The 15,831-nt window shown below is 38.1% G+C and overlaps 1 protein-coding gene across 1 annotated transcript in view; it reads right to left on the bottom strand.

Moving 5' to 3' along the window:
- Nucleotides 1-13,790: 13,790 nt before the first annotated feature.
- lingo3b (leucine rich repeat and Ig domain containing 3b) overlaps nucleotides 13,791-15,831 on the bottom strand; it is a 58,093-nt gene continuing 56,052 nt past the window's right edge. The window contains exon 4 of the mRNA XM_084411542.1: nucleotides 13,791-15,096. Coding sequence (XP_084267668.1) covers nucleotides 14,169-15,096 — 928 coding nt within the window. The 3' untranslated portion in view covers nucleotides 13,791-14,168. The remainder of the gene's footprint in view (nucleotides 15,097-15,831) is intronic.

Genomic DNA, 15,831 nt, shown 5'->3' with positions numbered 1-15,831 from the left:
TCTAGCGTTTCCCCATCGCTAATGAAACATCTTGAAGGCAGCATGAGTGAATCCCTGTCCTGCGCAGGTTGTCAGATGTCAGGATTTTTATCATCATCGATGAGTTTTTGTGGCTGTGTTTTTTCATGCATTTATTTCCTGCATCCAAAGATATTTTCCGTTACCAAAGACGAAACAATCAGTAATCAAGCGGAGAGTAAAAAAGCTATTTTTCTCCTGTTTGTGGAGACATGCAGCTTCTAATGGCCAAAACCTAAAGGTAAAATGTCACTGTATGATAATTGAGTGCCAACGACAGATGCCTTAACGATAATCATAGAGGATGTGTGCGGCTCCGACTCCCTTCCTTTCCCATGAGTCTGTGCGGGTCGGTAGCGGAGAATCCGGCAAATCACGTGATTCCCAACAGGGGCCGGAAAAAACCCACTCGTTCCCGAGTCCCGAGATCCGATGTTTGTTTTGGAAACCAAAATCGAAGCATTTACCAAAACGTACTGAACATGAACCTGTAAATATTCCTCTAATCCTTGTTTTTCTTCCCTCTCTCTCTCTCTCTCTCTCTCTTCTCTCTCTGTTTCTCTATAATAACGATGCGGGTAAAAAGTTACATAGACACAAAGTTTGTATTAAACGTCTGGACTCTTGTTGTGCATAAACTATGTGTAAAGAAGCACCTTGTGAACAAAACGACAAGAAACAAGGGATTGTTGTGTATATTTGCGGAGAAATGGACTCCTGAACTCCGGGAGCTGGAAAAGACAGAGCGGCTCTTTGTTGTTTCTTTGTCTATCCAATCCCCAAAAAAAGGTGAAAAAGGCCCTTCTTGATGAACTTCATCCTTTGCTTGATTCCTGTCTCTCTGTCGGACGGGGAAGACAGCAGATGTCTGTAGCGTTTTAGAAGAAAGCATTGACCATTTCAGAGTCTGAGAAGGCGAAGAGCAAGTTTTTTTTCTAAACAAACTCTGATGTGAAGCAAAAATGTGAAAAAAGCGAACACACACACACACACACACACACACACACACACACACCTCGTTTGTAGTGAGAATCAATGTGGCTACCTCACAGAAACACAGTGGTGTGTGTGATACAGCCACTGATACCAAAGATTCTTCTTCAGCCTGCCAGTTTAATCTTCATCATCATCATCATCATCATCATCATCATCATCACCCGCTCACACACACACACATACACACGTACACCAATGTGATTCAGTGTAGCAACACATTTACTTAAACACACACACACACACACACACACACACAAATGTGATTCAGTGTAGCAACACATTTACTTATACACACACACACACACACACACACACACACACACACACACGTGAGTAGCACATCTAAAAGGGGACGTTATAATTGCAAACCGTAATTAAAATCTCACAATTTCCAAGCTAACAAAAAACATGTACTAAGAAGGTTTTGCTACTGTTCCCATTAAGTTATGAAAATGTTTTTTTTTCGGAATGTTCAAATCATTTTTTAAATGTGTTCGAAAAAAAAAAAAAAAAACGTGGTTATACGAACGTTCCATTTTGCAAACATGTTACTTTTGAATGTTGTTCTGTAGTTGTTCCGAAATGAGTAACATTTAAAAAGCGTTAAACTAAAATGTTCAGATTTTTTTTTTTTTTTTTTTTTTTCACGAAATGAAGTATAAATAACATTGAGAATGTTATTACAGATCAGATAACTTTGAAAGAACATTATATTAATGTTACTGGAAGAACAAGAACCAGAGGTTGCCGGAGAACCTTGCCAGAACGTTCCCTGTTAGCTGGGCTTGTCCCCAAACTAGGCTGAGTACACACACACACACACACACACACACACACACACACACACACACAGAGTAGTCAGACTGCATTATGTCACGGTGAAGGAAGTGGCAACTATGCAGGACAAGTTGAGTGCCTTTTTCCTTCAACCACGGGTGGATTTGCTCTGAACACACACACACGCACACACACACACACACACACAGACACGCACACACTTTTTTTTTTTAAAACATACCTGCATATTTTTTTGCATAGCTGCAGATTTTGCATAAAAAAGGAGTTTCCATTCTGATAAAGAAGCACTTTGTTTTTTTATGAAAGTAGTTGTTTTTCTATTTTCTGCATTATTTATGTATATTTATTAGTGTGCAGAAGTGTGACGTTTCCGTGTGGATATGCCTCTGGATTCACACACACACTTCCGACAGAGCTATTTTTGTGTAATTTACAGTATTCCGGAAGTTTGTGTTTGTGATATGTGTGTAAAACTGAGGTATACCTACACTGTCAGTGGTCGTCCAATCATAAGCCTCCATCGGTCATACTCGCAGACATTCGACCAATCGAATCGCTTCGCCCGATCAATCATGTCATTTCACGCTGGCAGGCATGTGTTGACAATGATAATTCTGATATACCTCAAATACTTGTAACGTAAAGGTAATCTGATGAAACAATAACGATGATAGTAGAAGATATTACTGCTAAATAATAGTTTTGGAAATATTGTGACTTGAAGCTTTTTACTGTTCTGTACTTGTCTTGTTGAGTTGAGTAATTTACTCTTTTATTTTGGCATGCTCACTCAAAATCAACCTTTGTTTTAAGTCGAGATCAGCGATTACTGAACACTGGAGAGGCATCAGAGCGACTAGAAAACATGTTGGTGTCCCGGTATGAAGCTTTAGACCACGGGAGTCAAGATTGCCTGAAATTATCCAAAGCTTGTGTAGTTGTTAGTTCCTTTGAATTATGAGAAACACCAAAATGAGCTTTAGAGACCGGAGTAATATCATGCCACAAATTGCTGTATACTTTTTTTTTTTTTCATTTTAAAGTTCCATTTCTTTAGAATCTCTCTCTTAATTTCATTTACTGACCCATGTTTCTGTCCATAGGAAAATGCATTTCAGTTGAATTATTAGTGTTTGTTGTGCGTGTTCAAGTGATCCTGATATTTAAAAAAGAAAAAAGGAGAAAAAAAAAGAAAAAAAAAAGATAATGAAAACCAGCTCTTCTGTCGTTAGGGAAACGCTGGTGAATCTTTTATGCATGGATATTAATCTAACTGTTCAGAGACAGGACGACTCGTACGTCACGGTCAGGGCGAGGCGGGAGGAACCGGGGTTTGCCCAGTCGGGTCTGATGAAACGATCAACTACTCATTTATATATTTTATTTATTTAACTAACACGTTGTCTATTTGCTTTGATTGACAATATTGTGCTCTCCTTCTGTCCCACCTCTGTAAATGAAATTTCAATGAAGTTAAATCAAGGCTTTGAGGGTCTAATTGTTTCTTTAGGTACAGAATTATTGGGTGAATCTCACTGAGAAATGTCTGGGTCATATTTCACCCAAAATTACAAGGAAAAATATTTTGCACTAAGAAAATAGTGCCTTTTTATGACCAGTAATTATTTTTTATTTTTTTTGCATCATGACACTTTTCTTAATAATTGTAAATGTTAAATTATTATTCAATAAATACATTAAAATAATTTAAATAAAATTACTAAAAATAAATAAAAATTGTTCCATTAAATTTTTTTTGATAATTTTCACAAAAATGTAATGGCGTCCAGAATATTTTGTTGAAAAATTTGATGCAATTTTATATTAAATAAACATGCATTATATTAAAAGAAAGAACACAGTCTCTACTTTTAAACATAAAAAGCCCAGTTTTATTCTAGCTTAATGCATTGTTTTTTATCAACACTTGAATGTGGGCAAGTTTCATAAAAAATAATCATTTTTGAACAAAAAGCTGAGAATTTGTTTTTTTTTTTGGTTGAAATACGAGCTGGACATATCTTTATGTGAGATTCACTCTTTTATCTATGATTTAACACATGTGGTTGATCAACACGCTCTCTCGGATAAACATCTCCCAGTGTGTTCAGATCCCAGACCCTGCGGGCGAATCCTCCTCCTTCCTCTGGTACCAGAGAATCAATCAGAACCATGTGTCTTTGTGATGGTAGAAGACAATCAATTTCCAATAAGGAGAAGAACAAAAGACGAGAAAGAACGCTTGAGAGATAGTCGCTGTAAAGACTCGAGACTGGGAAAGAAACGCTGTGAGCGATGAGTGCAGCTGAGCATTTAAACCCTCCACAAAGCATAATATAGATTTTTTTTTAGCCGACTGCCATGGTAACTGTAATTCAGAACAGCTCTGGTTTTAGTCATTTTACTGAGAGGCTTTTAAGACCAAAACAGTTTGACCTTAAGTAATCCTTCCCAGGTATTTTAAAGGGTTAATTCACCTTCAAATTGTTCCAAATACATATGAACTGTATTATTGATTATTATTAATTGGTGAATTAACCCTATTACACTGAATTCATTGTATGTTGCCAGGTCTACTTAACAAAACTTGCCCAATGGCCAGTTAACAATAGCCCAAATATGCCACCCACTAGTTTGCAGTCACAATATGCAGCTTGAAAATCATAAACATTCTGTTTTCATAAAGGTGCTTACAGGAGCTCAAACTCTCATTACCATTCGTACAAAGTAACATCTAGCACAGTTTTATCATTGGTAGAATATAAACCCACCTCAACAGTTTAAAAGTAGTAAAATTCTTCAGGAAAACCGTGGACTTGGCAATCCTGGCTGTATGAAATCTCATTCAGCCAAACATCTCCGTTTGTGTTTGTTGTTTCATGAAAGAAAGAAGGTCAAACCGGTTTGGACGAGTAACTTTAGGCCTTAATGTGTTTACGTGAGTGAACTGTTCCTATAATAGATAGTTCATGATTCAGATACAAGGTAAACAAATTTAAGTGAGTCGTTTTATAGCCTACCTGTAGTTTGTGGACGAATATGATCCATCAGGACAGACGTTTACACTGAGAGCAGTGCAAAGACCTTCCCAAAACCAGTTTCCTTCTCATTTTCCGACAACTTCCCTCGATTTACACCATCGTCGTGTGACTCCGGGTATTATGACTGAAGGCCCGATGAGGAGACACAGCACGCGGTTCCCATATCGAATATAATATCACCACGACTCTCCAAACAAGTGCCTATGCTCAACTCACAAGTAAAACCATGTGTTCTTCTGCCCTGATCGTTGTTCCTGTAAATATAGCGTCCGGAGAAACTTCAGTGCAAAGAAACAAACAAACAAGGACAATGGTTTGGCTGAGAGAGTAATGGCGCAGTCGCATTTACCGTTGCTCGGCGAAATTTCGCGGGCGAAATTCAAATAGCAATTGCGCGGGAGTTTCACGTGACATGAGTGCGATAAAAATACCCACAAGCATTTTTTGCTCGTTGTTATGAAAGGCCATTTCCGCCACATAATAATAATAATAATAATAATAATAATAATAAAATCATGCTTTAGTAAATGACAAAAAGTCAAAATGATGCCATACTAAGTCATATTTATGAGATGAAAAGTTGAAATGATGTGGTAAGGAAAGCCATTACCGCCACATTGTATTATAATATAATATAATTATATTATATTATAATTATAGTATGGCATAATTTCGATCCTTCCCACTTGAAGCTGGACTTCCAACTTGGAAACTGAAAGAATGAATAGGCCTATATCTCACATCTAAAGGTGAATAAAGTGCTGCATCAGTTTTACGTCAAAAATAATTTCAAATTGCACAAAGCTGGATATCTTATACATCGCTTATCACAGTCGTTTCGCTTCCCAGTCTTGATCTCAGTGGTTATGAAGGCCTGTACAGTGACTGACAGTTCATGTGTTGAGTCCTTTAAAGTTGGCTAAACCTGAGTGATAACTGTTACAGAACATCAATGAACTAAAAAGACCAGAATGGGTAAATACAATTGTGTGTTTTGAATAATTAAGTCAATAAAAAATTGGGGGAAAATCACTTTGTTTCATCTTTTGAGTGAATCAACAGAAACACTGTGGCGCTACACTGACACCTGGTGGTGAAAGCAAAGCAATGCACAACTCTGCCCTCTGCTGGACTGGAGAAGAATCAGTATGCAATGTTTTTATACAAAATAACAAAAATATTTGTTTTGTTTTTTAAGGGAGAAGGGACATGGAAAGTACCACAATGGAAAATTAAGCCAGTGTTTCTTAAAATAATTCACCTTTAATTAAATTAATGTTTATTTTATGATGCAAACACACGCAAACAGACAAGAAACAGTCAAGACAGTGAACAGGGTACAACATGCTTTTATGAATAAAAGACTCTCTCTTTTTTTCTTTTTTTTTTACAAGACAAACAGTATAAAACAAACATATGCATAGAAAATAACAGATAAACACTTGAAACAACATTCATACACATTATAATAGACAAGACCAGGCTACTGTGAGATTGGATGAAAAAAAAAATAATAGAGTTGAAAACTGTATTTTCTGACGACTCTCATTCATTATGTGCGCTGAAAACCTCCTGCATGATTTAGCAAAGGTTAAACGCATAAAAGTGACATGCATGATGAAACATAGGACTGAGCTCAGTAACTTTATTAATGCCACTGAATGTCCACAAACCTATTTGAACAGAAATCATGTCTCATTGCAAAAGTAAGCAAAAGACAAGAATATATTGCTTTACATTAAGAAACTTTGCAAGATTACAAAAAAAAAAAAAAAATCACGTCATACCTGAAATATTTTCAAACTCAAAGTCTGAATGCTATAGGAAACATCTCACTAGAATATGGCTCATATTCAGACAATTGAGTCAAACAATGTTTTCATCCAATCTTACAGCGAGCAATAAAGACATCAGATGAATTTGACACAAGTACAGGGGTGCGTTTGGCAAGAGTAGGGCTCAAAATGTCATAAAATGTAAAGAAAAGAAATCCAAGGCATGCAGAGATCCCAACTGGAAACTCTCTGAAGAATAGCATTCCTGACCCTAATTAATACAAGTAGAAATATCAACCATTGTTGAGTTTCACACAAACTTTACTACAGTCACTTCAATGGAATCTTATTTAACTCTTAAAAAAAAAAGAAAAAAAAAAAAAGATGCATCCCACAGCACTAAGACTAGTTTAATTTCTGTACTATCTTAGATAAACCTGAACTGCCACAGGAATAAAGGTCGAGAGTTTCATGACCATAAAGGTAGAAAAACCATTCGACGATGACACTTTCTGCCATGACTAACAGTCATATTTATATGTGCATAAAATGATTCGAGAGCATATGGCAGAAGAAGAGCTTCAGAACCTGAGAATCGTGGATGGAGATTCTCGGTGGTTTGGCTGTTCGCCACTAGATGGCAGTAAAGTCGCACGGCAAATTCACCTCAGAGCACAAATCCAACGTTTTCCCTGTTTTTCAGCAGGGTTTATTCCCGTTCAGAGCACATAAAACACGACTGTACAGTAGATCACCAAAAAATACATCTCTCTTAAGCACGTTTTAAAGACGTTTTTAATTTCAAGAGTGGAAAATGATTCAAGAACGGTGTTAAAGTCCCCCCTGTCGTCAATCATTTCATCCCTTAAAACTCATCAAAATGACATTTTGCCTTAAAATAGCTTGAATGTAACTCGACACCCTCGCCTCATTTAGAATGCGCGGCTCTATGAATATGCAAATGAGCCCCGCCTCCACTCACTCACTCAGCTCAGAGATCCACTGGTTGACGATCACACGTTGATCTGATTGGTTACAAGGTAGTTTGTGACGTCAGAAACACCAGCGATTTCAAAGTGTGTTTTTGAGACTGTCTTTGGTTCACTGCAGTTTTAAGGAGGAAATACTCAGCAATGGTGTCGACTTATGAACTTACACATGCTTTGTCTTAAAGCGTATTAAAAACACCATATAGACACATAAACAACATTAAAAGCATGATTTTCAACCACGGGGGACTTTAACTAACGTCCATTCAGGCGTATCTCATTAGCATAATATCAATAATATAATCATCAGTAGCACTCAAGCTTAATTTATAGGAGTGTAATATGAATTCTTAAGAGGTTAATGCTGAAATAAAATAACACATATATAGGCTACATCAGATGTTTTAGCTGTTAAAAGGAGTGTTTTTCACTGTAAATTGGTGTCAGTTTATTGTAAATGAGGGTTATCTGCAGGAAAGCACGAGCGATAAGCGTTTGTGTGCATCAGAATCAATAGGAGACAATGGAGGAGAGACTGACGAGGGGCCCGGGGACCCGAAGACCTACTTTCTGCTTCAACACCCCGACATCAAATCACAAAGCAGATCGCGCTTATGAGACAGCAGTTTTTATTGAACACGCCATCTCTGATATGAAGAAAACATGAGCGTGGTGTGCTTCAGGAATCATATGCATGAGAGCGGCTGTGTTCAGAATAACATACATGCTATTTCTGCACTATATAACACGTGTGCTGTTTGTTTTCCACATATGCAAATCACCCGACGACCTAATGCATTTACTTAAAATGTACATCCCACAATGCAATGCACTGACAATGTAGCACCGTTTAAAACATTGCACACATTTTCACAAAAAAATAAATAAAATAAAAATAGTAAGCATTATGCAGGGCAGTATTTTAGTATTTCATTCTGAACACAGTCAGTGCAACCGGATTAGTGGAAACTCAACCTCTTAAAACCATTAAACAGCATCTCCATGAATATTGTGCATGAATGTTGGCAGATGCTGATGCTTGTAATGTTGCTCTGAGCAGAGAGAGAGAGAGAGAGAGAGACAGAGAGAGAGAGAGACACTCACTCAATAGAGGGCGCTGTGCTCAGTCTACAGAGGTGAACACGTGATGCTGAAGAAGAGCAAATAAAAGACTGGCACATTTCATACATGATCACACAATCAGAGATTCTTGTGTAAATGCACATTGCTTATCGTATGGGAGGGCTGAGCATCATTCAGAGACGAATTGACATGTCTTTCAAAACCAAATGCAATTCCTGAACAGTCTAGGATGCAAAATTGAATTGAATGAAGAGCAAAAAAATAATAAACATCACATATACAGTATATTTTCTTAAACATTGGATGATCAATCAATTTACACATTACATTTAATAAATTAACTTTCATTTTATTGCAGGGTTATTATTTCTAACTAAAACCATAAAAGATATTTTTCATTTCTTAAAATAAATAAAAAACGTTAATTGAAATAAAACATAAAAAAATAATAAAAGAAACGTAAAATAATTTTATTTCAGCTAGTTGTCAAAGGCAAAATTTCTCTCTTTTTTTGGTTTGGTTTAAGTTGAAGTAGATACTAAAATAATAAATTAAATAAAGTACAGTAAAAATTATATAAACGCACAAAAAAAAAAAAAAGATACTAAAATCACGACATTTCCCAGAATGCTCTGGTTTACGAATTAAATCAATTTCAGAATATGAAACTTTTAGTTAGGAATATATTTAAAGAAATATAATCAGTCAAAACTTTAATTGAAAAGCAATTTTCAACATTTGTGTGGTCAATGTCAATTCTTAGATTCTGAATTTTGCTCAACCCTTTAGTATCATCAGGCATTTTTGCAAACAAAGTGAATTAAAAGTTCGCAAAATGGAGCAAATATGTTGAGTACGCTTTACAAATCCTTACAAATAATCCGGACCAGTTTTGCACAGTGTCTTTTCAGCACAGATCGCGTCGCACTGAATCCAGTTCATGAACGGTTGATAAGATTAGATGAAGAAAGGAAGGGTTGGGAACGAGGGAGCCGAGCGTTGGAGGATTAATCCCGGCTGAGCCTCCGATCTTTCGCTCGATCATCATCATCATCATCATCACACCACCTAAGTTACACTGTGACTGACTGCACGGCTAGAGGCTAACGCTAACAGAAAGAGCTAACTAAACAAACAGTTCAACCAATCAACAACATCGAATCACAGGCCACATGGACAACATCTACTGTATCACAGGACCACGACTCGCACCTACTGACTGTGGATGATGTCGGTGAGGTCTGAGAACAATGAAACGAGTCAAACCGAACAGATAAGGGTCACAAAACCTGATATGTTTACTTCTAATAATCATCATCAGACTCTCGTTTGTCCCAGTGTTGAAACATGAAATACAGGCAAACCAGCTGGAAGTCACGCTGAAACAAGGCTCAACCGATGCCAGCAGAACTAATTAGATAATATCATATTGTTTAATCCTCACGAGATGAAATTAAACACTTAATGTCGTCAAAGATTACACTAATTATTAAAGTGTGATCGCTCCGTTTCAAACCGTCGTCTTTATAAGGGAACAACTGAAACACGAGATGATTTGAAATAGTCTAGTGTTCGTGGTAACACACACACTCATGTACACACACATACACACACACACACCCACACAAACACACTCACACTCATACTCACACTCAAGCACACAAACATTCACACACACGCACACAAACACACGCACACAATCACACACACACACTCACACACATATACTTAAAGTAAATGTACCGGCCATTCATATTTTTTCACCAGCCACGAAACACATTAGTCCTTATTAAAGTTACAAAAGTGATTCAGTCAAGAGTATTGAGTGATTGTTGTTTGTCTTTTGTCGTTTTATTAACATTAAAAACAAAGCCAGCAGGAGGAATATGAGGCTACTGTCACTTTAAGAGCGAATGCACGGATCCAATATACTGATACACGTGCGCTTTATTTCTCAACTTCTTACGTTAAGACATAAAGAAGGATACTCGCCAAGACGGCCATTTTGACAATTTTGTTTGGACACGCTTCGGATGTTTGCACACAGAAAACTTAACGGGTAACAATTTGAGTTCCCTTACGCTTCTTCTTGTGCTTGAATATTTAAATCGGCAAGGCTTAAGCTTTCATGTTGCCACAATTTAGCATTGTTAGAATTAATTAAAATGTTACAGAGTGACAGCGTTTCATACACTCGCCAACAACAAGCTTTACTCGCATTCGAGGCTTTTTATATACGCATGAAAACTGCTTTCGAATTACACCAAAAAGAGGCATCATGAAAGCAGGATCATCTTCTCATTAGGCGCCTACCAAGTGCACTCGATTGTTGACCAGAGCGTAGTGTGCGCCTACAGTTAGCAAAGCACGACTAGCTTTGCAACAGGACTCTCAGTCTATTACGTAAGTCAAACTCAATGGAGCATCAACAATTCCTCTCTCTCTCCCCCAAAGCCTTCGAGCATCATTACTGACGGCGTTTCAGGAGGAGAAATCCCTGATTGATAACAAGAACTGTAACATTTACTAATCTTGTTAGCATGACAACATCATGTGAAAATTATTTTTCAAAAGTTGTAAATAAAACAGATTATTGGAGGACGTTTTGATTTCACTAGCAATTTCTGAGCTGTTTGAAAGTATAAATCCAGCCAGTTTGACTGTATTTGTCATGTTGCGCACACACACACACACACACACACACACACACTCACTCTGGGTGAGTTTAAGTTACAACATTCTTGGTTTATGGCTCTTGTAGCTTATTGGTTAACTTGGTCTGTTTTCAACACCAGCTGCCGGTCAAAGGATCGTTTTAAACGATCTCAATAAACCTCTCGGTGCGTTTTCTGCAGTGCTGACCACAGATTCTGGTGACGCTTTTTCTTTTTTTAAAACACTAAAGAAAAGAAACAATTCAAAGTACATTTGAAACAAAAGATTGAAATATTATACCCTCTACAGTCAAAGACACATGGACTAGATGGGCGACATGTACATCCGTGGTCACCAGCCAGGGACCCTCCCTCATTGAGACCCAGTCGGGGGGGTGGGGGATATGACATCATGGGGTGGAGGGGGGTGGAGAGGGGGGTCGGACTGGGCAGGAGAAGCAGAGACTTTCACACACCGGCCGAAACAAAGACCGTCAGGATGAGAGAAAACCACGCATGTGTGCTGAATCATCATTGTGCATTATGGCAAATGTTCAGTGCAAGCGAATCTATATCCTGAAGAGGTGCATCTAACATTACATACTATATGCCATATTATTATTATTATTATGTGCAATTTCAAAAGCAATCAGTGGCGAATGCGATGAAAATGAATTCACAGTGAGGATGCATAAACGATAAATGTGCATTAATGAATCACTTATTAGCTTAGGTAGCCTAACACTTTATTTTACGGTGTCCTTGTTACATATGTTACATTAACAGTAAATTATGCATAATTACATGCAACTAACCCTCAACCAAACCCTAACCCTATAGTAAGTACATGTAGTTGCTTAATATTACTCAGTACTTAAATATATAATTACACTGTAACAATGACACCTTAAAATAAAGTGTAACCTTAGTTTCTTACTTAATGATTATTAAAGTAAGTCGAAAAATAAAAAGGTCGCACTAAAGCATTTGTTACAGTATTTATCCATCTCCATCTTCAAATGCTTTAGACGTACTGTGTGTTTGACCTTAATGTAAAGGGAATAAAATATGCACTTGCAATATTATGCGAATATGAATCAAAGTGCAGTCGATCTATTGCGGTCGCGCTTCACATTGAGGTCCCGTTAGTTATTTATTCATCTTCAAATGCTTTAGAAGTACTGTGTGTTTGAATCTTATTGTAAAGGGAATGCAATATGCAATATTATGCAATACTTGAATATGAATCAAAGTGCGGTCGATCTATTGCTGTAAACCTCTTATAAACATATGGCTTTAGTGTGCGTGTGCGTGTTTTTCTCTGTGCATGACGTCTCGTGGACTCGACACCCAGGCGCCTGCCCCCTAGAGGCCGGTGGGTCGTCGGCGCGCGCGTGAACCGAGGCTGAGAGAGGGGGGTTGTGGGTAACCAGCACCCCCGACCTCATCTGACCCGGTTCAGGCACGTTAACCTGCAGTCAGAAGCGAAGGCTTCATAAACCCTGCAGTGCTTCTGGCTGACAGGGATCGGGCCGGTGTGTTTGACCCAACTCACACACTTGCTCATCGCAGAACACACAGCCGATCGGATGATTCCTTCACGGTGTTTGTTTGCGGTTCAGTGCAAATCATACACACCATTACAACTCGCGAAATCAATCGATTCACGTCTAATTTAGTGGCGGTTGTTGTCTCCTCTCAGCTGTGGCTTTGTGAAAGTGGGCGTTGTATTAGAGGAGCGCATTATGGAAATTGCCTCCGCTGCATTTGTCTCTAAATTACTATGCTAATTAGCAGCTCTAAAGAGCAAATTTACTCGTTTTTATAAAACTCATTGGATGCTCAGAGACAGATCTGAGCAGGGAAGCAGGTGAAAGGAAACCTATTAAAGTCTTAAATGCAAATAAAGTTAATAAATGCAAAGCTTAGTTTTTCTAATTGCAATTTGCTCCTAAAAGTGTTAAAAATTTGTTATCGTATTTTTAACCATCAGCTGTAATATAAATAGCGACGTGTTTCCAAAGGCAGTGAGAACAAGCTCATTTCATGACCTGGCTTGTGTATATAGCGTTATTATTGTTAACTAAAACTATTTTAAAAATAGTACATTAACACAAATAAAATTAAACATTTCTGATTTTCGTTTAAAGTAGCAGTACTAAAATGAAAACTAAAACTTAAAAATAATAAAAAGTAAGACACAAACTGATATATATATATATATATAACAGAAACAATTATAAAAGTGTAATTGACATTCAATTATATATATTAAATATATTGAATATACTAATATATACTAAATACAAAAAAAAAAATTTTTTGGAAAAAAATAAAAGTAATAAAACCAAATCTAATAAAATTAAAATGAAAACAGAAAATATAAAAATAAAAAAACAATATATATATATATATTTTTTATTATATATTTAAAAAAATAAATTGAATTTACTGATATATACTAAATACACTGAATATATATATATATGAAAAAAAATGCAATTAAAAAAATAATACCAAACAAAAACAAACAAACTTATGAAAACTTTAACTAAAATTAAATGTATATATATATAAGTCAATTATTACTTAATTTAATTGTATTCATTTTAGTGCTTCAACTTTATAAGAAATTACAAATGTTTAATTTTTTATTTCAACTAACCAACATTTTATAAATAGTTTTAGTTAATAAAATATAGTACAATAGTAATACTCCATAGCCGGCGTGTGTGTGTGTTTCTGCGTATCAGCACTGTGTGTGTGAGTGTTGGGCGTCTAAGCTTCCCCCATTGGGCCCCTGGCTGCGTGGTTTCATATCATCTTCATGTTGAACTTGCGCGTGGCTCCGGCTCCTGTGGCGGCGGCCGGTCCTTCGGTCTTCCTGAACGAATACTCCACGGTGAAGTTATTTTTGCGCTGTCCGCGTCCGCGACTCCACACGAACAGCAGGAGAAAGCAGAAGAGCACGACGCCCAGGAACGTGATGCAACCCATGGCCGTGGACACGAGGATGGTGGTCAAATCCAGAGTGAACTTCAGGAACACGCGCGTGCTGTTGAGCCCGGTGTCGTTGAAATCCGACGCGTACAGCGAACGATTGGAGACGAACGCCGAATCCGCCGGTTGGCTTTTTACGGTTAGCGTTGCGAAGTATGTGTCGTTTCCGCCGGCGTTGCTAGCAATGCAGATATACGTACCACTGTCCGCTACTTGTGCGTAACGAATCTCAAGCGTCCCGCCCGGAAGAACCGTAATCCTCCCGTTTGATTTAGGAGTGATTCGTCTTCGCTGAGGCGAGATCCATATAATCACCGGAACCGGTTCGCCTTCGGCACGGCACTGAAACGAAACCGGTTGGCCTTCGTTTGCCGTAACCTGTTGCAACTTACGGTTTCGAATCTTCGGCTTCTGACAAGTGAAGTAATCGAACAACGCCGAATCCGTGAAGGTGCTCAACATGAATCCCTGGACTTCTGGAGGTCCGGCGCACACCGGCATCTTCCCGTCGAAGTTTAAGGTACGCCGGCGCTGAAGGATCCACAGCAGACGGCAGTCGCAGGACAGAGGGTTCCCGTCCACTCGCAGCGTCTCGAGACTGTTCACCGAGTGGAAGGAACTCTCCTCCAGAGTCACCAGCTCGTTGTTGGACAGATTGAGGACTCGGATTTGCCGTAAGCCTCCTAACGCGTGAGGCTCGACGGTCAGCAGGTTTGTGCTGATCATGTGGAGTTCCTTCAGCCTGGAAAAACAAGGACAGAGTTGTTATTACGACTGCAGTTGAAGTGGTTTTATTGAGTATAATGTGGAATGATGCACTCGGACGGAGGCGGAACATGTTTGAGAAAGGTACAGTAGGGCTGCACGATTAACCGTATTTTAATCGCGATAACGATTAATAAAAAAAAAATCGCCGCGGTATTTGCCCGCTTGTTTTTTTTATCCTGAAAACGCTTTTTTTTTCTTTTTTGACATTTGCATTATCTTGCATTGTTAACAACTCCCCACTAGCATTGATGTTTGTGGTTGCCAGATCTAAATAGCTTAAATCTCCCAAATCACCCAAACAGAGCTTAATCGGTGCAATCTGGCAACCCTGCGCACGCTCGCTCTACACTGCGGAAAAGCTCTGATCTCCACAGCCAAATTTTGTTTGCATGAAATTGTTACACAGCCATTCTGTTTCTTCACAAGCCACTTGTGCTGTTTGTGTGACTAAATCCGTTTCTAAATGAGTTTCGCTGTTCTATTTTTTTAAGTTTTACCAATATTTATGATGTGAATCAGTTGAAAACTACAGCCACTGACCGTTTTCAGTGTGTATCAACAAGTAGACTATTTTTCTTTGCAGTACGAATTTGCTGAGCGATCTGGATCTGCACTTCGTCTCATGCAACCGAAATGTGTCGCTTAGAAGATCTAATGTGAAGACGCATCACAAAGCGCTCATCTAACGTTAAATCATGCCATTTGTATT

The sequence above is a fragment of the Rutilus rutilus genome (genome assembly GCF_951802725.1).
Source record: "Rutilus rutilus genome assembly, chromosome: 6".
Taxonomy (NCBI): domain Eukaryota; kingdom Metazoa; phylum Chordata; class Actinopteri; order Cypriniformes; family Leuciscidae; genus Rutilus; species Rutilus rutilus.
This window is presented reverse-complemented; position numbering and strand designations above follow the sequence as displayed.